The sequence below is a fragment of the Parasteatoda tepidariorum genome, chromosome 8, assembly GCF_043381705.1.
Source record: "Parasteatoda tepidariorum isolate YZ-2023 chromosome 8, CAS_Ptep_4.0, whole genome shotgun sequence".
Lineage (NCBI taxonomy): Eukaryota > Metazoa > Arthropoda > Arachnida > Araneae > Theridiidae > Parasteatoda > Parasteatoda tepidariorum.
The window spans coordinates 6,023,904-6,049,572 of record NC_092211.1 but is presented as its reverse complement, the minus strand read 5'-3'; the positions used below and the strand labels follow the sequence as shown (position 1 = coordinate 6,049,572).

At 29.9% G+C, this 25,669-nt stretch overlaps 1 protein-coding gene across 1 annotated transcript in view; it reads right to left on the bottom strand.

Moving 5' to 3' along the window:
- LOC107440857 (Kv channel-interacting protein 4-like) overlaps positions 1 to 25,669 on the bottom strand; it is an 81,596-nt gene that overhangs the window by 30,130 nt on the left and 25,797 nt on the right. Inside the window, exon 2 of the mRNA XM_071184648.1 lies at positions 418 to 542. Within this exon, the coding sequence (XP_071040749.1) occupies positions 418 to 542 (125 nt within the window). The remainder of the gene's footprint in view (positions 1 to 417; positions 543 to 25,669) is intronic.

The window sequence follows — 25,669 nt, the reverse complement described above, 5'->3', positions numbered from 1 at the left end:
TTGCAGAAATATTTCTAACAATACAGTCTCAAAAAATAAATAAAACTATCCAAATTATCTGTCACTTATGTTGAATAGGAGACATATTACATTCAGGCCCAATGAGAACTAAATGAAAGAAAACAAATAACAATACATATTGAATTAGTGGGGTAAATATTGTAAATTACCCTGATTGTAAAATTCGATTCTGCAAAATTTCCTTTCGATTTCAAAGAAATTTTTTCTCATAATAGGGGTAAAAGATTTGTTTAGATCTTGTTTAAAGATCCATTTTTAAATTTTTTACAGTCATACTAACTATTGGTATTAAATAAAAATATATGTACTACAACATATTTCTTTAAAGCAATAAATTAAATAACACAACTACTGACGTGCATTGATAGTTAGGAATATTAAGAAAAGGTGATTTACCTGTTTGAACCCTTGATAGATGAGCCTAATCTCTTTTCTAGTAAATTTGGTGGTCTTACAAAGAGCATCTAGCCTCTCAGGTTTGTACCTCGTCACAAACAATTCCACCTCATCAAATTCATTATCTGAAGTGAAATGAAGGAGAATCATAAAACTGGAACATTTATAAACATTCATAAAAATTTACAATAATGCACATTGGCTAAGGAATTAGAAACCTTAAGCAAATATGTTATTGGATCTAAGTTATGCACTGATAACAATCTGTATTTTTGATGGAATCTATTCGTCATACTTTTGTGGTTCATTTGTGCTCAGAGAATATCGTACCGAGCACAGGGGTTCGTGTCCATTGGAGATGAACAATACAGTCCTTGAGACTCCGACAATTTATTAGTAGAATCTTTCAGAAAACATGTAGTGAATCAACAGCTACAAAAATACAATTCCTTTACCTTTCAAATACCTTTTGATAGATGAAGGTTGACAGGGTCGATGATAACACTCCCCACATTGATGACCTTCGGAAGTGATGTGAACACGCCTGCCTTGGCAGAAACGCCCACTACGATTTGAACACGCTTACTTCGATGGATCGTCCACATTGAACAGTTGACTTGCTACTTCTGACTGCGGCATTGTCTTTCCTCACGCTGTTGCTTCTCAGTCTCGATCACACACAACGTATACACTCGACTGTTAAAGTAAACACAGAAGCGACCACGACCGTTAACTTTTTACAGGTCTCACTATCAGCACTCAAAAAGTCCGGTGATCTTAATACAGCTCTCCCGGTTTCTCACAAAACAGCAATGAATCAACTAGTGGTATCCCATTCATCGAATTCTATCACAGATAAAATTCTGGTGGGGGAGTACTGTTCTGTTGAGGAACCTTTTCATAGATGAATGTTGACATTGTCGATAACTACTCTCCCCACAAATACAGCAATTTTCAGTACTCATTTACAGCACGAATAACCGGCCAATACACAACAGGCTTTGAAACCTCAGTCGATTCACAAGCAAGGCAGAACATTATTGACGTCGCAAGCAGACTAATGTTCTCTCCTATAATTCTAAGAGCCACAATCCTATTCATATAGGATTGGCGACGAAGCCCCGGAACTTTCGACATGATTCTGGACGATTCTCGCCTACATATATTCTATAAATATTGGTCCTATCGCTTCGAAGCTTATATTTTCATAAAGATATCATTTTGTCTAGTAAATGGTCGCCAAGTATTGCGAAGTCGCTAAAATTGATGCCAAGTCGGCAATAAAGTCGCCAAACCAAGCATTCCATAAGAAATGCATTAGGCTTTATTTTTTCTCTAAATTACGTTTGAATTCCGCAACTTCCGAGTAAATTTTCTAATGAATTGCTTAATTAGAATCCGTCTGAGAAATTTAGCCTCGTAATAAAAGAATATTTACAAAATTGTGCATATATTTACACCTACTCAACAATACTCTGCATGGGATACTAAGTCATCTAGATCCTACAAATTAGATTGCTGTCGGTTGTGATTTTCCAACGTGTCCAAATGTTCGAGAGCTGTTGGAAATCAGATTGAAGTTGATTAAAGGATTGTTATCAAAAACCCGGGTAAAACTATTCAAATGTAGGAAACCGTTTTTATTTCAAATTTAATGACCTTAGATATGCTTCGATTCGCTATCCAATTATTTTTATTTTTTATAGTTTTTATTTTTTATTTTTTTTTAATAAACACAATTTCCATCAATCAATCCGTCTTCAAAAGTATTCATTAATTTCAGAAGTAATAGAATCTAATTTAAATATGACCGTTATAATAAACTCTTTATCTATTACAAATTTAAAAAAAATATTTAGTCCTATTTGGGATTTCGGGAATCGAGATTAATGTGTGTTATAAAAGCGGAAAAGTAAATGTTTTTTGATTTAATAGAAAAGTAGTCTCAAAGTTATCTTTTCTCTCCTTAAAGGGTTTACAGGGTTTTCCCTAGCAAAATTTCCGATTTTTTGAAGAAGAAAAAAATTATTTTATGATCCGTTTTATTCTGGACAATTGAATCCCAAGCGAAAGATAATACTCAAAAAAATATGTAAGTCACAGGAAAAATACTAAAACCTATTCCCTGAAAGCAGGAAATAACACAAAATGTTTTTAAGCAGGAATTGTCTGCAAACTCATATTTTTCAAAGTCTTTAAACGTGTTTTATTATTTCAAACATTTTCACTTCAATATTTCTAGACATATCTATATTTTTTGTTTGGTCGAATTATTTATTTTTTTTAGAAAATCCTAAACATTAATTTTTTTTAATTTTTTGAACTAGTATTTTTACTAAAAGGACATATTTGACTGCTTATAAAATATAATTTCAAGTCATTAACATAATTTGTGTGACTTTCATCGAGTGTACGAAACTTTATAATATCTCCTTTTTTCTCTTAAAATTCTATCTTTATCCTTATTATTTTTAATAAAATACCCTCAGTGGTAAACGGATCATGGGTTAGAGTCGCCTGGCCGTCAGGCTAACCGTGGGAAGTACTCGTGATCTTCCTCTCCATGTAACGCAAATGCGGGTTAGTTCCCTCAAAAAAATCCTCCACGAAGTCAAATTTCTCTCAATACTTGATTCAGGAGTAATTCAAGTGAGAAATAAAATAAAATTAATTATGATTGGACAAATTAGACGATATATTATATAATTATAAAATATTTATTATATCAGGTATTATATTGGCATATTATAATAATTAGAGCAAATGATTAGACGTACGGTAGTTTCTTCATAATTACATGTTTTGTGAGAGTTCATACGCAATACTTTTATATTTAAACACACATGTAATGGATTTTTATTCAGGAGATTTTTTATATTCTTCCTATTTGTAGTTATTTTTAATGTATTGCATTACAATGATAACCCATTGATACACGAACGTAAACAAGTGCAAACCGGTTTCCGAAGCGGGAAAACAATAAAGCTGTATAGAGTATCACCTGATAATTAAGATTTTGGGCAGAATCTTATGGCGCGTCTAATAATTAGGATAGGGATTGTATAACTCTAATTATCTGGTTACAAATTCTTAAGTATTGAAACTTAAAGATAACTTAAATAAAAGTTAAAGATAACTTTTTTTTTCAACATAGGTGCCATAGTTTTTTTTAAATGTCTTAAGGATCTCATGAACCCCATTGAAATAATAATTTACAGGTGTTTGCTTCTTTCAGCATAAGGTTATGATCAACATAATGATCAAAAAAGATCCAAATGTAACACATTACTTGGTGGTATAAATTTCATTAGCTTCAAAAATATGACGAAACTAAACTCCCATTCCGTGATATAAAACTGAAATGTGAAGTTTCCAAAGTGAAAACATAATTAAAACTGGAAAAAACGCAGAAGATTTTCGGGTATCAAGATGAACTGGTGTGGCAGGGGTGGTTAGAATTTTAGCATCATTGAAATTAAATTTGTCCCCCAGATTCAAAAAATGTGTAGCAATAGATTTATCGTATTCTTGAAAAGGGATTTATCTACCGTGTTCCTTCAGTCTAAATGAGTCTTTTGAGCTCGCCAAACGTTTGCTTCAAAAGTTGCCATTCTCAGAGCTCGCTAGACGTTAATGACTCGTGACGTGAATGTTGACGTGAATGTCGACTTTTGTTTACATTTTCATTTTTTGAAGATAATGAAATTTTTATCTTGCAGCTTCAGTTTCTGGGGATTTTTCATTTAGTGACACAGTATGTTAAATTAAACTACTTAACGCGATATTCAAATTAGTTTTACGTAAGATAGTGTTTGTGGCTCTCAGATTGAAAAAAAAGAAATTCTAATTTATAATTCGTCACATTTTTCTAAAAAATTCAAATAAGTACTTACTTATTCATTAATTTATTTTATTTCGTTTCATTTATTTATTTATTTTTTTGATTGCTGAAAAGCATATTTTAGGATGTTAAACACTTCCATCCAGGAAGAAAAAAAAGAGACAATCAATAATGTTATATTTCATGATGTTTCTAACTTAAAATTTCCACTATACTATGATGAACATTTTTAACCCTCCAACGAGAACAAACCATCAAATAAAGTTGATATTCATTTCAAATACAGTACACACTCTCGATTATCCGTGCGCGGATTATCCGGTTTGCGGATTATCCGTGCTCATTCCGGAGTTACACAAAAAATATAAAGAGAAAAATTTTCAAGATTAAAAAAATTTGATTCGTGAAGTTATAACACTATCAAATTTTTGGAAGCAATATTCGTTATTGGATTGCAGTATATGGAATATCAGCAGCATGGTCAAAGGTAAAATCTTTTACGTTATCACGATCTTGAAGAAAGATCATACCGCTTGATGAACAATCCTCTTCAGATGTTCAAGAAAAATATAACAGTATTCTTGAACAAGCCAAAAGAAATCTTATGTTTCGAAATTCTTGATGAAGAAAATTTAGTAGATTGGTTTCAAATTGATGCATGTGAGCCTGGCTTCCAGTATTTGACTGATGATGACATCGTTATGTTGTTGAATCAAATAGTGGTGATAGTAACTGATGCAGAAGGTGTAGTAAATGAATGAAATACAATTTCTCATTCTGCTGCTCTGTGGAAACTTTATTAGATTATATGGGAGGATTTGATTACAGTGACATTACTGCGGTTCGTAAAATTTGTGTTTCGATGTGTGGCGAAGACGCATTACGCATTTTTTAATAAGGAAAATTCCTAGTTTGATGTTATGCATGCAAATGTCAGTAATTTTTATTATTTTTTTTACTGATATTGAATAAAAGGAGTTTTCGGATTATCCGCGTTTTTCGATTGTCCATGCGACCTGTCCCGGTGATTATCCCGGATAATCGGGAATGCACTGTAGTTATTATGGATCGAATAAAATGAGTTCTTTATAAATCAGTTCGAAAACTTGCATGGGATGATGGTTCTGGCAACAGATTCCTAAGGTATTATTACGGAAGGTCACGCTGATACAACATGAACAAACCATCATGATGGTTCCAACAGGATCCAACCATCATGAGAGTTATTCATGATGGTTCCAACTATTGATTTCCAAGTTGATATGAAAGAAATTTTTCATAGTCTGACACGAAACATAGTCTGACGAACATAGTCTCAACGTCGACCTACGTCCACTCGACTGCTAATAGCAACACAGGAAAAATCACGGTTCTGAACTTAATACAGCTCTCACGATCAGCACTCAAAAGTGCGGTGATCTTAATACAGCTCTCACGGCTTCTTAGAAAATAGCAATGAATCGTGGTATTTGTTCATCGAAGTCTATCGCATATATAATTCTGGAATGGGAGTACTGTAGTGTATCTACCACTACAAAAATATACTTCCAATTCGCTAGTATATTAACTATCGATTCCATGTTGGGGTACCTCTTCACAGATGAAGGTTGACTTTGTCGATTACTCACTTCCCACAGACGTATACGGCATTTAAATTTTGTTCAAGCCTAAAGAGTAACGCTGTCTTTTTTTTTTTTAATTCGATTGCAGCTTAGATAAGTGTAACTCCGTTTACATTAAGGTTTAGGTGCTCTTACCGAAACATCACTTGAAATCAAATCGTTCTTTTGTGGTTACTTGATGGTAGGACGATTTCTTTAATCCACGAATTAAAATTTTCCTCTCTTTTGAAATGGGATGAAACTTTAGCGAAATACGTGATACCCTTAACTAAATTTCCTTCTTGCATAGAATAAAAGTGGGGCCTATTAACGAGGCACATAGAATAAGAAGTTAGGAGATTTAAAAAGAAAAATATAGAATAGACGAGGAAGAAATACTTAGCGAGAATTTTCATTTTAACCACATGAAGCGAGGGAAGAAAAAAATAAAAGTTCGCTCGAGGTGTGTGCACTTTAATGCATTAAAATGAAGAGAAAGTAGAACAATGCTTTTAAACGTTTTAAAGAAAGAAAAATAAACTTTATTAAGATTCTTTATTAGTTAAAGTTTTTTTTATTAACTATTCTTGCATATTTAAAAAATATTTTACGCGAAAAATGTTTGGTTTAGTAATACAAATTTCTATTTATGCTCAAAACACTCAATACATTTTAATCAAGCAAACATTTTCTATTCTTATATTTTTCATGAACACATACAGATTTTGTAAAGTTCCATTATTATTTATTTCTGATTTATCAGTTTAAAAAAATAGTTTCGAATATTTCAAAACTTAGAATTAAGTGATGTCAATATTTCATTGTGTTTCTTTCTGATATTTTACTGTGATTTATATTCAAAAAATCCTCCACGAAAGTAAATTTCTCCCAATACGTGATTCAGGAGTTCCCTTGTCTTCTGGATTGGGTTCAAAATGACAAGGCTACAGAGTTCAACATGGGTAGTCGGACGTGTTGGCTGTTCGACGAGGGTCATACAAAAAAAAGGGTAAAAAAAACAGGCTGGCGTAGTCTTTAAAGTATAGCTTTGATGTAATTGAGAAATTTCAATAAATAAATAAAATTTTTAGAAGGTACTTGAAAAACAGCGATGTCTACTTTCAAGAAATATCTTTTTCGGAAACAAAACTATTATTTATAAATGTATAAGAAATGCGGGTTTTAGTTGTTTTTTTTTAAATTATAAGTTTTTAACAATTTACATCACGCTCAAAACATGTTAAAACTTGAATCAGAAAGAAAAACGCGCGATTCAGATCTTCTTTGTTCCTTGAATATTTCATTGAACCACAAAATCATGAAAGTGTGCGTGCATTTCAAAAACGAAACAAATGCCTCCAAGATTTTCAAAATTTCAGTCACGCACGCAAAGGGAAAAGTTTTTAAACATTTATTATCAACTTTCAAAAGTTTTTACTTTAGATAAAACAATTAACACTGACACGATATTCAAACTTTTTTCTCTCTTCTGTTTATCAAAAAGAAAAAAAAAGACAGAACTATTTATAGACAGTAAATGGCTCTTAAAAGAAACTTGGTTATCACACAGAAATTGATGTCTTAAAGGTATCATAAATTTTTAACTGTCACATTTTAAGATATTTTTTATTTTTACTTTATATCCTTTTTTGCAAAGAAAAAGTGTTTTTTGCAGTAATAAAAAAGCTTTTCATTTTATTCTTTCTTCCGTTTAAAACTTTTATAAAGTGATAAATGCGAGTCCTTATTCCCTTATGTAAATATCTTAGTTTTAAAAAAAAGTGTTTAATTGGATAAAAACTTAATTTTCCATCGGAAAAAGATTTTTAGCCAAATTATTCCTTTCAGGAAAGTGAGATTTTGATTAGAATTATTTTCGTAAAAGAAAATTTAATTAATTTTCTCATTCTTTCCCATTATTCTACTTTGTGAATAGTAATTTAATTAACAATATCCGCCGAAAGAAATATTTTGAGAAATAACTGAACATTGGAATAATGTTACCGCGAAATGACTGAAATCTAGAGAATGTCGACTTTCACCGGTGAATGTGAACAATCACCTTGTAGCTTGAACGTCTGAAATATTTGTTATATCCGATTTGATATTAATTTATTCGTTGATATTATTATATTTTTTCGATTTTTTCTAATGTCTGCTGAGGATAAGATCAGGAGAAACCACAGTGTTCGGAGTACCAGTTAAAGGCGTGCTGGGTAGTGGAACTTAACCTAAGCGTCTTAATAAACTTCTTTTTGCACTAAGGAAACATGGAATTAACATTACTAGTGGGCTGCGCCCCCTGCTCGCTAATGCTCGCCAACCCCCGAAAATTGCTACGNTAATATCCATTTATGAATAGCGATGGTCCCGATCGTTCCGGATAATCGGTTCCCTACTATTATATTTATTCGATTTTTTTTAATATCTGCTGAGGATAAGATCAGGAGAAACCACAGTGTTCGGAGTACCGGTTAAAGGCGTGCTGGGTAATGGCACTTGACCTAAGCGTCTTAATAAACTTCTTTTTACACTAAGAAAACATGGAATTAACATTACTAGTGGGCTGCGCCCCCTGCTCGCTAACGCTCGCCAACCCCCAAAAATTGCTACGCAATCTTATATGGTTTGCTTCGCTCGCTAGTAACTTAGGTACATTGCAAATGCACAAAATTCTAAGAATTCGAAACAATCTTTCAAATCCATATAACAACTTCGAATTCAAATAAATGACATGTAATTCGTTAGACCTATTAGAAATGTGCCATAGTATAAAATCTTAAAGCGTAACAGCGCGACTGAGAGTCATTTTTCAATGAATAACTAATAACAATAATGAAACAAATAAATTATTGATATATAAATTAAAAATTGTCAAATAAATTCGTGAAAAAAAGTGCTTTCGACAAAATACTAAAATAGAGATGTATCGACAAAGACTACTCACTTCTACCTATCTTAATAGTATGATATTGCCGCCACCTGGAAGAGATCACATTTGGTAAGAGTGCTCTCTCTGGTTATTTCAGTTTCCGTTTTTAAAATCGCTATATGTTGAGCCACCTCAACTAGATTTGGCCTGTGACATTTTTAGCGGCAATCATGGGTCGATTTTCTAGCGTTGCCAATCGGGGAGTAGTAATGAGCCTTTTTTTTGTCACCGTGTAAGAGAAATATATATATAGATTGGTATGTAGGTTTTTTTTAGTGCTTCGTCCCAAATATTCGACTCATGAGCTAGAATATTTGTGTTAGAGGATATAAAAATTCGGTCAGCATATGAAAAGGTTAAATTTGGGACTCAAACCCAGAAATGGCTGAAAATTTTTTATTAAATCGTTTGGGAGAGACAATTATTTTTCTCATTGGTTATCAGCCCCTGTTTTATATTTATAAGGTGTTCCGCCCCTTGTTTGAGCTATTTACTAAACCTCGTGCTTGATTCCCATCCATATTTTTTTCCACTTACAAGCTGCTAAAAAATTTTTTTCGTTACATACGCTCATTAGAATAAACAAATTCACTAAATAAACAAATAATCGTTATAATGAACGTGAAGAACTCACTATCATAAAAATTTTTTTATTTTCGGCACGTCGACTCCAGAATTGCAATTTAGCAAAATACCACATGTTTTTTTCTTTCTCTTTCTTGCTGCAAGTTTAACAATTTTCGAACTAATAATCGAATGTTTCACTTTTTAATACATAGCATGTGCTATAAAATTCTTTTTACATACCTTCGTAAGTATTTGGTACAAAAAATCGAATGAATCGTAAAGCAAAAAAAACTTTTTTTGATAAGTGGCGAAAAAGCACTTAAAATTGCAAAAACTTTCAAACTAATTGAAATTTCAAAGAAAAAAGCAACTTTTGTAACTTCATAAACAAAATTGGCCTGTTCTGAAAGTCAAATTTAAATTCTTCAGTTACATTTCTGTGGCCCGCAGAACAGTTCGCATAGTAATTGTTTTACTATATACCGCTCATAATTCTTGAACTAATTGTCGAATGTTAGTTTTTTTTTATTGCATCGTACTTCCTCTGCCTTATTATAAACATCCTCGTCATTTTAAAATTCTAAACGTTAGATCAGATTATAAATTAAGTATTTAAATTTGTTTAAATTTCAGTATTGGAGCGCCAAAACTGAGCAGTGGAGCAAAGTTCTACACTGTTAGAAATTTCTCAAAGAAAAGTATATAAATAAAAATCTATTTAATTGTTATTTTACCGTATTTAAATAAAAACAGTCAAATAAACCATAAATAAGATGGTAATGAAACCATTAACAGTGAGAAAAATTGTTTATCGACTATTTGTTACTTAAAACGGTTAAATAACAAGAATTTTATTGCACCAACCAAGCCCGCCTAACGAAGCAACTGCGTACGTATTATAGCCGTGAGAACTAATCTGTCAATCTCATGGCCGACAGAACGGGGGTTCGAGTCCCTGCGTTGACACCACCATTCCCTTTAACACACATGAAGAATTTCCAGTGTCCTACACTCTTCAATGTCCATTATCTAACGAGAAGCTAATCTCTTGTGTCCAATTAAATTTCTTTTTTTATGGTTTTAAAACCATGGTAGCTGTAAATGGTTAAAAAAACCATATAGTTTTGTATTCATGTTGTAAATGGTTTGTATTCATGTTCTAAATGGTTTGTATTCATGTTGTAAATGGTTTGTATTCATGCTCTAGGGTTTTGTATTCACGTTGTAGACTATACTAGTTGTAAACGGTTTCAAAACCGTAAAGGTGAAAAATATTCTTTACCGTAAACTTAACGGTTAATCGGATGGATAGACGATTATTTTAACATAATTTTGGAATAAAAATTCTAACAATGTACACATATTGCTTTCTCGCTGAAAAATAATTTTAATTCCAAAGCATTTTCACTCACAATGCTTAGTACATTTTGTAATTCGTTTGACCAAGCAATATTTTTACTATTTTAAGAAGAGCGTTTACCTTTAGAATGCAAAAATAAATTACATTTTCTTCTCTGTCTAGGATTAGACACAATTCAATTACATTTATTAGATTAAAATTAGATTTTAAGCATACTAAAGTTTCATAATAAAATAAAAAGGAATTTCACGTTTTACCCCGAAAATCATTTTTAATGCTAAATTGTTTCCGGAAAATAAATTGTCTTATAAAACAAATAACGTGGAAACTTTATGAAAGACGGAAATAAGCAATTCTTTTAAGTTTACTCATAAAAGAATTCTTTCAGATGGAAGCTTTAGAACAATCTGAAAACGTTTTCTAGTTAGTCATATTCTCGTAAAAAGCTTTTTGTTTATCAGCTCTTTAGAAATGAACATCATAACTTGATTCCACTCTAAGAAAAAGTAGGAAATGATAGATACTCTGCTAAAAATGAAATATTAGAGATATGATACAAATTAAAATATTAGAGATAAACATCCATTGAATTAACTGTTATGAGTGTGTGCATTAATATAAGTGTTTTTCTTTGTCATTTATTAATTAAGTTCCAAGTTAATTAAAACAAAATATATATCAAGGGAATGATAAGAATTCACTATTTTCATAGGACACGCAAATCACATGACAAACAAAAATGATTCATACATATCTTTAGCTACTGGCGAGGCGCGAAATAATTTATCTGAGTAATTACCTTTTATTTTCTATTTCATTGACTGATTATTGAAGATTAAACGCTTGATAACTGTATATATATATATATATATATATAATAAATAAATAAATACAAGAAAACACTAAGAAAGTTAAGAAAAACAATAAGTTTCATTTATTGCGCTTAAGCTGCAAGTAAACAGCACTCATTAGATAAGCTCAAAATGAAGAATAAAACAAAGAAAAATTATAGACATATGAAAAAAAGGGGGGTGGGAAATTAAAAAATTTAATAAAAAATTTTTTTGAGTGCTCCTCACACTATTGTATTAATATATTGTATTAATATATTTATTCACGCTATTGTATTAATGTATATATATATTGTGTATATATATATATACAGTGTTTCCCAAAGAGCGGTACGCGTACCCCCAGGGGTATGGGGGCCGTTTAGCGGGGGTACGCATTCTTATGCGAAATATCTTACAACAAACGAAAATTTCAAATTTTATATTTAAAAACAAAGCTAGGCATGAAAATTTACGATTACGTATTTTTCTATTGGCTAATTTTTTGCAGAGTTAAGAGTTAATAATTAGTGGTGTCAGCAAGTTGTGATTTTTAACTTATGTGCAATTTTTTATAGTAAAAAATACACTCATTTTTTTATTAGTGGTACACAGCGTTGCGAAAAATTTAGAAAGGGTACGCAAAAGTCATAAGTTTGGGAAACACTGCCCTACATCAAAGTTAAACTATAAATAATAAATTTTAGTTGATTCGTAGTTAGAGCTCTAATTTTGTAAAAAAAATAAAAATATTTAACAGAAATGCTTTTAAAACGCAGAGTTATACTATAAATTTATAAATCAAAACAATTTTTTTCAATTTTATAATTATATTTTTTAGCTTCAGCCTTTAAAAAGGCAAGCAATTAAAGTTTCTGACAAAGAAAACAATCTGAAGTTGAAGCAGCTTTTTTTTTTAAATCACCATTGCTCTTCATCTGTTAGAAAAAAAAGAATTGGCTTCATATTCAAGATTATAGCTTATTTATTATTTTAAAATAGACAATACCAGTTACTAATACCTGTTCCTAATACCGGTTACTTTTCGTGTATGCATACTAAGAATGCTTTTACAATACCTTTCTTAACACTGCAACATCGATTGATTTCTTATACGAATATTTCAAGTTGAAAGCTCAGCAAACACTCTTAAAATTTATTTCACGAATTATATCTTATTTATTTTTAAAGAATGATCTTTAAACAGAAATGAATATGACAGGAAGTAAAATACAGATTCGATATCTTTCAATATTTGTACTAAGTTGCTAGAAAATACCTCTGATATCGAAATTGATTAAAAAAAGGAAAACTACGCTTGACAAACTTTTTTCAACTAAGCATCCAACTTAAATATGTTTTCTACGATGACTTTTATTCAATTTAAAATTCTAATAAATCGATAAAAGTGCAGCCGATACGTTGGAAAAATGTTCAAAATATTCAACGATATTGGTAAAATTTGTATTTTTGAGGTTAAATAATGAGATAAAACTCTGCTTTAAGTTAGATAAAAAGGTATTTGATACTTTTAATCCTGTTCATTCTTGTTCAGATCATACAAAACCGCATTCTTCTTAGTTATTGAATTTTTAGCTTTTCTCAATGAAACTGTTGCCTTCAATAGTTTTGTGTAAAGAGTTTGTGATTTGAGAGAGTTACATCAAAGAGTCCCGTTAATGAAAGAAAGTTTTACCTAATGTATAATTATGAATCAAATTCTAAAAGACATCCTAATTTGAAGTGTATATGCGAAAGTAACGTGGGTTTAAAAAATGCTAAATATACTTTAAATACTCGATAGCATAATCTTTTAACTCATGAATTACATCTGAATTCAAGAAATGCATTAAATTCGAAATTATCTTCTAAGTTTCAGTCATATATAGCATAATTAAATAGTAAATATGATGACATTTATCGCTATTACTAATATTATAGTGGTAGTTGAAGTATCATCACTGACTTTCGACCGTTACATCTACATCTTAATTTGGATGTAATAAAATGATTATTGTCTCAGAGAAATAAATAAAATCGTTTAAGAAAAATTTATTTGTTAATCATTGAAAATGGCCATAATTCAAAAATATAAAAATAATGAAGGAAAGAAATTCCTTAGAGGGATCAAGATAACATTCAATGGGAATAATATTCAATGGTTGGGACTGAGGGCCCAAAAGGGCACCCCCCAGTCGCCACACATTTGAAATTGAAAGTGAATGAATTTGTTCCCAACGGACAACAGGAGCCTGGAGAAGAGATCCAAGGTTGGCGAATTATCGAAATATAACAGAGCCAAAATGACGCCAACCCTCCATAATCAATATTAGGTTTGAAAATACATTGGCGATCGTGAATCGCCAACTGTGAGAAATAATATAACCATGTAACTGAAACACATTTGAGGTAAGAAATTAATAATAAAGAGTTATAAATAGATTTTTGGTTTCGATTAGAGGAGACAGTGAATTAATGAGTCCACATAGTATTGAAATAAAAAGTTAGCCGTTACATTGAACGATAAGAAAAGAATAAAATATTTTACTTTCGCTAATATCTAAAAATTGATTCATTTATTTAACTTAAATATAATTCGATTCATAATGATTAAAAAAATAAGTTTAAGTAATTAAAGAAATTTTAAAAGCTAGGAAACGTGTATGACTATCGTGGCATCACGGTAAAGTATAGCATAGTATAATTTCAAAAATCTATTAATTATTTATTAATTTACTCTGTATAGAGTCTGTGCTTCTTTATTTCAACTTTTATTAATGTTACACATTTGCATTTTATGCACTTTTAGAAATTTCTCCGAATAAATGGTCAAGTGACAAATTATTTAATTGTTATTTTACCCCATTTAAGCAAAACAGTAAAATAACGATAAGTAAAATGGTATTCAAACTGTAAATTGTGAGAAAAACCGTTTATTAACTTTTACCTAATACGGTTAAACAACCATAATTTTATGACATACACTTGGCTAACCTAATGAAGCTACTTATTTTCTTGAAGTTGGGTACATATTACAGAAGAGAGAGAGCTGTCAGTCATTCTTATGACCGTCAGAACTATGGGTTCGAGTCCTAGCGTTGAAACTAATATCTCCAATCTCTTCAACCCATGAAGAGTTTCCGGAGTCGTGAACTTGTACAATTAGAATATGATGCAACAATTCACATATCTATTGCAGCACCTGAAACCTGCTAAACTATCTCCAATGCCCAGCTAAATTTCTTTTTTACGGCTTTAAAACCATACTAGTTGTAAATGGTTAAAAAAAACATGTAGTTTCATATTCATAAATTTTTAACTATATTAGTTTTAAGCAGTTTCAAACCCGTAAAGGGAAAAAGATGTTCTCCACCGTAAACTTTATGGCCAATGGGATGGAGAGACTGCTTCAGATTATTTATTCAGAGAGATTATTTTTCCATAATTTCACAATGAAATTTTTTACAGTGTATTGCAGAAAAAGGAGATATAAAAAACAGAAAAACGATAAAGGCCAAAATTGGTTGTTTCGTTTTTTTATTGATGTCTGCATCACTCGTCAATCTATTATCACTCTTCGTTCTAATCTTGCTGATACTATTTAAAAATTAGTGGACGAGAACGCCTTATTTTGGAAAGTTCAATTGTTAGGTTGCATTTTACAACTTTGCAACTTAATGTTACAACTTTGCGTTGCAATTATATTATTTAATGTTGCCACTTCATTGAGCAACGTTAAATTACTTTGCATTTTGTTTTGCGGCTCAAAAAGTATAAGAAACTTTAATGCATAAAGGTGCAGTAAAAATGTACAGGCAGAATGAAAGAGTAAAAAAAATAAGGATAATATGTACGATAATGAGTTCAAGAACTGTTCAACTGTTAAAACTGTTATAAAAAATACAACGTGAGCCGTTTTGCAACTTTTAAAATGTTTTAAATAGTTGTTATTTGACGTGCTAATGGTGCCTTTCTTTATTTAAGAAAATAACTCATTTTTTTCTGAAAATCCGATTTTTTAATCTTGTTCGATTAATAAATCATAAATTTTTTATCAATTGAAGTTTCATTAATTTTAAGTACTTATGATTTTTTTAACATTTTTTTTGTTTTAAATGATGACTATTTATACATTATTGCCCAAACTTATATCAATCTTTCTTGAAATATTTATTTTACATGCTCACGTTTGAGCTGCGGTCGAAAATAGAAAGACGTAACCAAGTAAAGAATTTTTTTTTTAAAAATTAAGTAAAAAAACAACTTTTGGATTGATGTAATGACAGAAAAGGCTATCGTTAACGAGTTAAATTATTTCTCTTTTTTTTCTTTTTCTAAATTTCACATTCTGTTTTCATGGGTTTAACTTTCAAGTACAGTTAATTATTTTTCAAAGCCGGGTAGTCCTTAATTTCTTTACGATTTACTTATCAGCAAAATATGCTTACAAAAACTTATAATAATTATTTATTACATTGACAAAATAATCTTTAAAAAAAATGTAAATTATTTTTAAAAAAATATTTTTTAAATATTTTGAATTAAACAGAACTAATAATGAATGAAAAGCAATCATGAGAGATTATAATCTCAGATAGCAGGGGACGAATCCTCTTAATCTTTTTATAAATTTGAGTTTAGAGGTGTAGATAAAGTTTATATATTCTAAAACCATATCCAAATATCCATTCCTTGAAATGTCGAAATTTTGTATTACTACGCTCAATTTACTATATAAAAATTTTATGAAATAAATAGCAAAACTTAGCCATGTTTTTTCACCCTTCTGTCGATAGATAAAGTTTGTAAAGCTTCTGCTCATAAGCGTTAAAACCTGTAGAAAAATTAAACATTTTTAAACTAATAAAGTTATTATGTTTGATTCAAAGGAGAGGCTCCTCTTTAAGCTTCTTAACGTGATGAACAATGGTATTCCACAACTTTGCGTAAATCCTTTTCAACTCAATATTACCATGCAAACAAGAGATTCCTTTAAAAGAGATTCAGTTGAAACATCCGTTTATTCCAAATCTTAGCTTCCAACCAAAAAGATGGATTTAACGCCATTGTTTATCGCAAGACTGCTGAATCTAAAAGTGCTTCATTATGTCGCACGGTCTTTACAATTTAACAATCACTGATGGTTTTCTAAATGTTTCTTAAACAAAATAAAATAGGTTCATGAGAGGATTATTGACTTATGGCAATAAAAAAAATGCATCTCTCTTCGATTTAATCTCAAAATATATGCGTAACAAAATAATAAAAATACGAAAATATTGGGGAAAGGAGGCGAGAACAGTATCTCGATTGTGCCGAAATTTGTTTTGTCTTCTAGCGGAAAAACTCTGAATCACACTTTACTAGTCAGAAGGGCGTGCCTGATTGACTCGTTTTTGGCGATTCATTTCACAGCATCTGTGAAGATAAGTACGCTTTTCTATCACAATTTTCTAACGTTCTTCTGTTTTTAAACCAGCCTTATTCATTGGCTATAACAGTTAGAAAAAAAGTATTTTAGTGCAGCTTATTTTATGTTTGCGAACGATTTATACCCTAACAAACTATAAGGATTTTGTCCCATCGAAGAAATATTCCATGTCGATAACCTCTACATTTGAGATAAGACCGGTACTGTCCGATCTCCCCCACCCCCTTCTCTGATTCTGTGTCTATTCTGGGCTCATGAAAGCTGCAGTGCAGCGGCAGAAGAAGACCATTAGATCCAATGATGAACAAAGTTTTTCCTGACCCCAGGAATAAATTTGTTGAAGGCCTCACGCACAAATTCCTCAAAGCACAAAAAAGCCTAATTTTCATGTTTCTTTCATTCGTAGTTTTAAAAGGCTTTTTCTACAATATTGAATTTTTCATATAGATGTAAAGAAATGCTCTGAAAATTTTCTTTTTTTAATACAAAAAAAACTAATTAATAAACTATACAGTTTTTGTAAAGACTTTTTATTAGACCCTCAGCATTCCCGGGTTATGAAAAATTGCCCCCCCCCCTCTCTCTCTTAAGTATAGCCTTGACTAATATTACATGTGAAATATATGCATTATTTATTTTTTTTATTTTTTTTTAAATTCTTTTTTTTTTAATTTTCAGATAAAATAGAAAGCCGGCCAGATGGTCGAGCGGTTAGCGTGCCTGACTGCGAAGCCCTTGGCTGAGGGTTTGAATCTCGCCCAGGGCATGGATGTTTCCCTCCGTCTGTTGTTCTCTATTGTGTGTGAATGTAGCTCACCCTATAAATGGGTTTCTGTGGCAGTGTGGCGTGGGTAATGTTGCTCGCTTCCGTGACTTAGGTTCACAGGTGCCCACTGGATAACGTTAAATAAGTAATACTACCGGCATCTTCCTGGGCAAAGAACGTAAAAGTTCAGTGCCTGTCATTAGAAAAAAATATATATATAAAATCGAAATGTCTGCTACTTTTTCCCTGAAATTTTAGTATTTCCATACTCTCCTTAGAGATTTTCACGTGCACCCTGTTTCACCCGACTAGTAGGACTGGGTGCTTTGACTTTTTCTAAAAAGAAATCATTTTTAAAAAATAAGTTATATTTATCACTTTTAAGGAATAATATATTTTTCTCGCCTAAACAATGAATATCTTGATTAAATCTGACAGTTTCTAGATCGAAAATTTTAGTGCTAACAGACTTCCGAATGTTGACTACCCCGTTTCACCCCACTTTCCCCTATGTAGTAGAAATTGAGGATATTTCATTCTTTTTTTATATAAAAATATATATATATATATTATTTTATCATTTTTTGTCATGAACAAAAGATTAATTATTTCTTTGTATTATCATTACTGTTATTTCGAAACGCAACGGTGAAAAATAGTTAGACAGTTTTTAAATTATTGCAAAGGGAATAAGTCTTTTAATTAGCGAGAGAGACTTATATAAGTTGTAATCCTGGGCAATATCCCATTAACATCGATACACAGTTAACTATTTCGAGTTAAGCCTGAAAGAACCAAATTTATAGTCAAACCATGTGCGGAGATTAAATATTTTGAAGATAACAAACAGATACGAAGATGTATATAGTTACGACCACTGTTTAAACTCCGATGCAGTTTCTCTTCGAATTCAGAATTGAATAAATAATCCAATGGATTATGTTAAGAAGCACTTGATTCCATGTTACCGCCAAATTAAACGCTCGTATACACTCTAAAGAGCGTTGAGATATTTACACACTAATCATGGAAAATCTTAATTACACATTACTAATTCACATTACTTGCACTTTCGAAAACACCAATTTCGGCATACTTTGGATATCACCATATGATTGTTTACAATCGAGAACGAGATAGCGTAAATTTGTTTGTTATTTATCCATGATCTCGTTTTAAAATATTATGTCTTTTTTTAGTTGTGTCATAAGGATAGTTATGTTTTAATTTTTAAACGTATAAAATGAATTGTATAAAATAATTATGTAAAATAAATTGTTTAAATAAATAGTATAAAATAGTTGTATAATATGTAAATCATGCAAAATAATTGTATAATAATTAATTTCTACTCTCTCCTTCTCTGTTAAGCCTGGTTTGGATTAAATCTTAGTATTCCCTCTGTGCTGTTTGTATGTTTGATGAAAAAACTTGTTTTATTTTTAAAAATAGTATATATAGGCATCTTAAATTAATCATATTTAATATTGTACCGTAAAAATAGTTATACTGACCATTATTATATTTAATTTTTGTCGGCCTCTATCTTTAAATCCTAAGTGGAATTTGTTTTAAAATCTTTTTGGTATAAAAGTCTACATTTGAACGAAATTGGTTGAATAGATCTTGAGAAATCGAATTCTAAGCATTAAAATTTATTTTAATCTGATCATTAAATTAAAAATTATTCAAAATATTCCATTTTTGTGTGTAATGTACTTTGTAAAAAAATTATTTTTTCCTTGTATATTCTTCACCGAAATCAAGTTTATACCAAACTATAGTAAAGCACCGAAGATAACACCACAAAGATATTACAGCGACAATTTTCACAGTGAAGGTTTTGAATTCTTTTGATTAGTAGTAATATAACAAACTTACTGAGAAGCACAAGTAATATATCTTGAAAAATTAAGTGTCATCGTTAATTTTGTTTAATCAATGCAGAAAACTTCACATATGATCATTTATATGTCCGAAAAATTTTAAACGTAAAATATTATCTCTCTTCTTCTTTATAGTTTCTTTATAGTCACGTATGTTTTTTAGAAGACATACTGAATTGCAATAGACACTGCTTATTCTTAAAAAAATTATTCTTTAATTATTCTTCAATTATTAATAATTTTAAAAAAATTATTCTTTTTTCCCCAGTTTTTTTTTTTTTTTTAATTATTATTTTCCTCCCCCACCCCTTTTTTTTTTCTTCATATGTCTGTNTAGTTATATATATATAATAAAACTAACTCATTAATTCCATCCGTAACGAAACAAAAGCATATTCATTTGCGAAATCATACAGTTGACGAATAGACTTCCTCACGTTTGGGAAGTGAATTTTGATGAAAAAGGGAAAATGAGATTCTTTCAAAATGGAATGCATTAATTGAATTTTATTTTCGAATGAACATCCTTAACCTTCTTTTTTAATCATAGTGATGAAATCAACTGGATTCGCGTTTCGAATATCTCATGTTAGTTTGAAATTAATTTTATAATTTAACAATTTGCATCTTAAACTCATAGTTTCTGTTAATATAGAAGAACATATTTTAATAAATGGAATATAGGGTCGTTTCTGCTCTGTTTGAAAATATTGGGCTTCAATTATCTGAGTTTATTCCATGGATAGTTTTAAGGGAGCTTTTTCAATGCTCTTTTGAGAAAGGAAATGAAAAAACCCCAAGATTTAAAATTTAATGTATTATTTTTTACTTTACAATATTATTTGTTATTGTGTTAACAATTTGTTAATTTTATGAAATGCCGACTTTCTATAGAATGCTTAATCATCGAATAGAATACTTGATCGTTTTAGGCAAGGTATAGGGTATGAGAATTATTATATTCTTTCCATAATCATTGTATAGAATACCTGGTTATTCTTTAGACGTTATCCCTTAACTAATCAATGTCTAACTAATTCCGAAAATAGTCCTTTTTTTTAGTTCGAGGTGTATATGTTACCTAAATCCAAAAGAATGCCAACGTTTCACCAGTATATGTCAACAATCACATAGTCGCATTAGTGAATGTCCGAAATATTTGTTATTTCCAATTTGATATTAATTTATTCGCTGATATTATTATATTTATTCTATATTTTGATAATCTGCTGCAGATAGATTAGGAGAAACATTAGTGCTCGGAGTACCGGATAAATGCCCATTGGGCAGTGGTACTTGATCTTAAAAAAAAACATTGATGTAAGGCATACCGGGAAAATGTATACCAGACAGTGGAACTGAACCTTAAAAAAACATTGATGTAGATTGTAGAGCGTACCGGGCAAATGTATACCAGTCAGTGTCACTTAACTAGACCTAGTATATATTTGGGACATTTACCATAGCGACTATGTGATTGTCAGTATTCACCGGTGAAAGTCAGCAAACACCCATTTCGATTATATAAGTAACGTATAAACGTCATTGCTTGATTTTAATTTCGTACCTTTCAAAGGATTTCTAATATTAAATTCTGCGTTTAACTGATTCAAAGAAATAGAATCCCTCTACAGTGAATTTTAAATTAATGAATGAATAATAAACTAAACGAAGTATGGTTGAAATATAATTTTCTCTCCGTTTTTATTTAAACTACCTCCATATTGTTAATTAAATTTCAGAAAGCATGCAATATTATGATGGAAAAAAATCATTATGAGAGAAGCGAATGCAAGTAAATCTTAAATGAAATTGAATGGAAAATTTAAGAAACGATGCCCAGTTTTCAGATTTAAAATAAATCAATCTATTTCCAGAAATTTCAAGAGCAAGAATTTATATAAAAATAAAACTCGAGGTCGCATAAAAAAAGAAGGTTTCATAATATAACAACTTTCTGAAGTGAAAGAAGAAATATTATTGGTTTTGGGAACTTATTTTTCTTGTCACAGAATATTTCTTACATCGCTCTTTTTCTAAATCTATTGACTCTTTCGCCGAAATAAAATGTTATACTTAAAATATGTCAGTTTTTTTTTGTTTTTTTGATATATTTGAACTCTAAAATGATAGAGAAAGAACAAATTAATGAAATGTTTCGAAAAGATTCATACAAAATAATGTGCTCCTTAAGCAGAGGATTTTTACAGTGAAACAACATACAGTCTCTATCCAAATTATTGGACGCACTATGAGATTCTATGGAAAATCTTAACTATCAGTTCATACTATGCATCTGTACTGTTTTTACGAGGTTGAAACCGGTTTGCACTTGTTTACGTTTGTGTATCAATGGGTTAACAGTGTAATGCAATACGTTAAACATAAATACAAATGGGAAGTACATAAAAAATCTCCTGAATAAAAACCCATTACATGTATGTTTAAATATAAAAGTACAGCCTATAAACTCGTGCAAAACATGTCATTATTAAATCACCACAGTGCGCCTAATCATTTGGTCTATTTATTATAATATACTAATATAATACCTGATATAATAATTATTCTATATTTATATAATATATCCTCTAATTTATCCCATCGTCGAATTTATATTATCTATCGTCTCATTTAACCCATTGATACACTAACGTAAACAAGTGCAAACAGTCACATAAAAGCAATAAAGCTGTATAGAGTATCACCTGATAATTAAGATTTTACATAGATTCTTAAAGTGCGTCTAATAATATGGCCAGAGACTGTAAAAATTTACCACGAAGAATGAAATCAACTTTAGCAATTGTTTAAAGATGTAAAATGTATTTTTTGTTTGTTTCATTTTTTATTATTATTGGGCTATGTTTGCAATTTATGTAAAATAAAGTCTATACTTATTTACGTAGTAAAAACAGTAATAAAGCTACAGATTGTGCCTAAATAAAAGTAAAACGCTTAAAATGTATCAGATGATTGTAAAGGTCAATTTCTTTGTTGTTTCAACGAAGTTTTTTTTTTTAATTAAAAACTTGTGAATGTTTTAAAATAATTTGGAAATAATATTTTTTCTTTCTTATTTCATTATTTATAACACTTATTATTTATAACAAAGAAAAAAGTGCAGTTTTGTGAAATTTCAAACAGAAATTGTGCGACCCATTTATACAAAGGTATTGCAAAGACCGGTAAAGCTAAGTTTTATTTTTCGATCATTAAAAAATAAATAAAAGAGAAATATTATATAATTAGAAATTTTTTTTAATTCATACTTAGATAAATAAGTTTTAAAAATAGGTTCGAAACTGTTTTAATTTGTTTAAGTTGTTCCAGAATAATAAAGACGAATCCCATCCCTCCAGAATGTGGTTACCTATTTTATTTTTAGGGTCAAAACCCCAAGGAAGTTTATACCACAAAAATGCCGTTTATAACTCAAAATATCGACTCTACTATAGTAAAGAGTCGATATGGAATTGTGTGTAAAGCGTATGGGCTTTTATAAAAACATTTTACTATTTGCAAGTTGTTTTAAATGATATTTTTTTTTTATTCACGATGAATTTTGCTCGTGATTTCATTATATGGCTAAAGTTTTAAAAAAGGAAGTAAAGCATTATAAGCTCATTCAAACTGCAGACAAAAATTTGGCATGTATTTTAGAAAGTGTTCTGTTTAAATAATGATTCCGTTTAAATAATAATCCGTTTAAATATTCGCTAACAAAGTGGTGTCATCTAAATTTATGTAAAAATCGTGCACAAAGTTTCTCAGTTAGAACGATCGAAATTTTCCACGTCGTTACCAAAGCTATTCCAAAATGTTTTGGAAGTATCTAACCATAATTATTCTAAAACAGTTTTCCGTAACATTTTTCTTCTTTATGAACAAGTTTTCTAGAGTCAAATTTTACGCCGTGACGCTCTCACAAAATGTTATTCTCGTTCGATGGGACATCGCGAGAAGAAAAAAATATGTCTCATCGGAACCCACGTTCAGATTTCTTTCAAAAGAGGTAATAAATAATAATCAATAGAAAATAATCTTAAGATTATTTTCTATTGAGTTTAAATCCGTGTGAAATTAAGAGATCTCAGTAGGTTTAAGCCGAAGGAAAATATTGAAACATTTTTCGACTGGGCACAGTTAGTTAAAAAAAAAGTATTAAAATCTAGAATTTAGTAAAACATGTTTCAATATCTGTAAGGTTGTTCAGTTATATTCCCAATTTTTTAAAATTAATTAGTTTTGTAGAATTTCCAGAATTTTTAATAATATCAGCACTTTTTTTTTAAACGTGTGCACCATTTTACACACGTTGAAATACACAAAAATGATTAGAATAGTTTAAAATTACATTCATAAACTCATAAATATATTTTAATAAAATTTTTTTTCTTCATTTTTTTAAAATTCAAAAATTTAATCTTTTCATAACAATAGCTTTTTTTAACCTTTTAGCGTAAAATTTTTATTAAATACATTTTTCATAATTTGCTTCATTATTTTATAATAATTAAAGTCAAAGTAGGTTGAAAATATTAAATGTAACATTTTAAAAATTTATGGTTCTGAAACACCGGTGTTTTTTTTTTCTGAGTTCAAAGCAAAGTCCTCCAAAAACTGACTCAGTTACGAGCAATAGTTTTTCAAATTTGCACTTATTTAGATCTAAAAGAAGCAGTTATTCATTATCAATATTTTTTTAATTTATAAAATTAATTATTGATAAATTTTTAATATGAATGAAAAAAAATCTCATTCATATTCATGAAGAATGGAAACATTTTTTCATTCTCGCAAAAAAACGAGTCATTTTTTTCTAATTAACTTTGTGAAACTACAGAAACACATAAAATTTCCAGAGGTTTATTAATATAGAAGAATAGCTTGGACAATACAATGCATTATCTTATTACAATATCTTTAAATTGACAATATCTTTTAAAAAACAAAAATGAAACAACTGTCCATTTTTAATTTAATATTATTTTAAGATTTTAAATAAAATAATGCACAGAATAGGTTTTTCCTTGAAATTAGTAATTTTTTGTTAATACTATTATTCTTTGAATTATTTTTTTACTAGGCAATATTTTCCTCTCTATTTCCTCTGAAATTAAAAAAGTTTTATATTTCATCCAATATTATCATTAGATAATAATTTTGAGTTGTCCCGAAGTTGTCTTTCTTTCAATAGTAAACAAATGCAGCATAATACTAGACTACTAGAGAACTATCGAAAATTTCTAACTTTTGTACTAATAGAGAAATATCGAAAATTTCATAACTCAATTCGTTTACTATTTTTTTTTTTTTGCTGCAATAGTAATTGAATATTCTCTTCGATTACGTTCCATCTCCTTACATTCTATTTAATTATACTCGATTCAGATAACTTAGTTACTTCTAATTCGATTGAGTCTACTGAAAGGATATTTAGTTAAATTTTCGATAGTAATCCAATTTAATACGTAAAACACAATATTTTGGACTAAAATAAAGCATCTTCTGTTACGTTTGACTCATGCTGCATTAGGTTAGAGTCCATTACATGATTTTTAATAATACAGTAGAACCCCGCTTTATTGGGCAATAATTATAGACTATTTGCCTGCTTCGTTAATATTTAATTGAATTCGTTCCGATTATAATCCAAAAAAATATGCGTAATACAATGTTTTGGACTCAAATGTAGTATATTCTAGTACGCTTGATTCGTGCTGCATTAGGTTAGACTTCTTTACATGATTTTTAATAATACAGTAGAACCCCGCTTTATTGGGCAATAATTATAGACTATTTGCCTGCTTCGTTTATATTTAATTGAATTCGTTCCGATTATAATCCAAAAAAAACTGCGTAACACAATATTTAGGTCTTAAATGTATTGTCAAAGTAAGTGCTGCATTAGGTTAGACTTCTTTACATGATTTTTAATAATACAGTAGAACCCCGCTTTATTGGGCAATCATTATAGACTATTTGTCTGCTTCGTTAATATTTGATTGAATTCGTTCCGATTATAATCCAAAAAA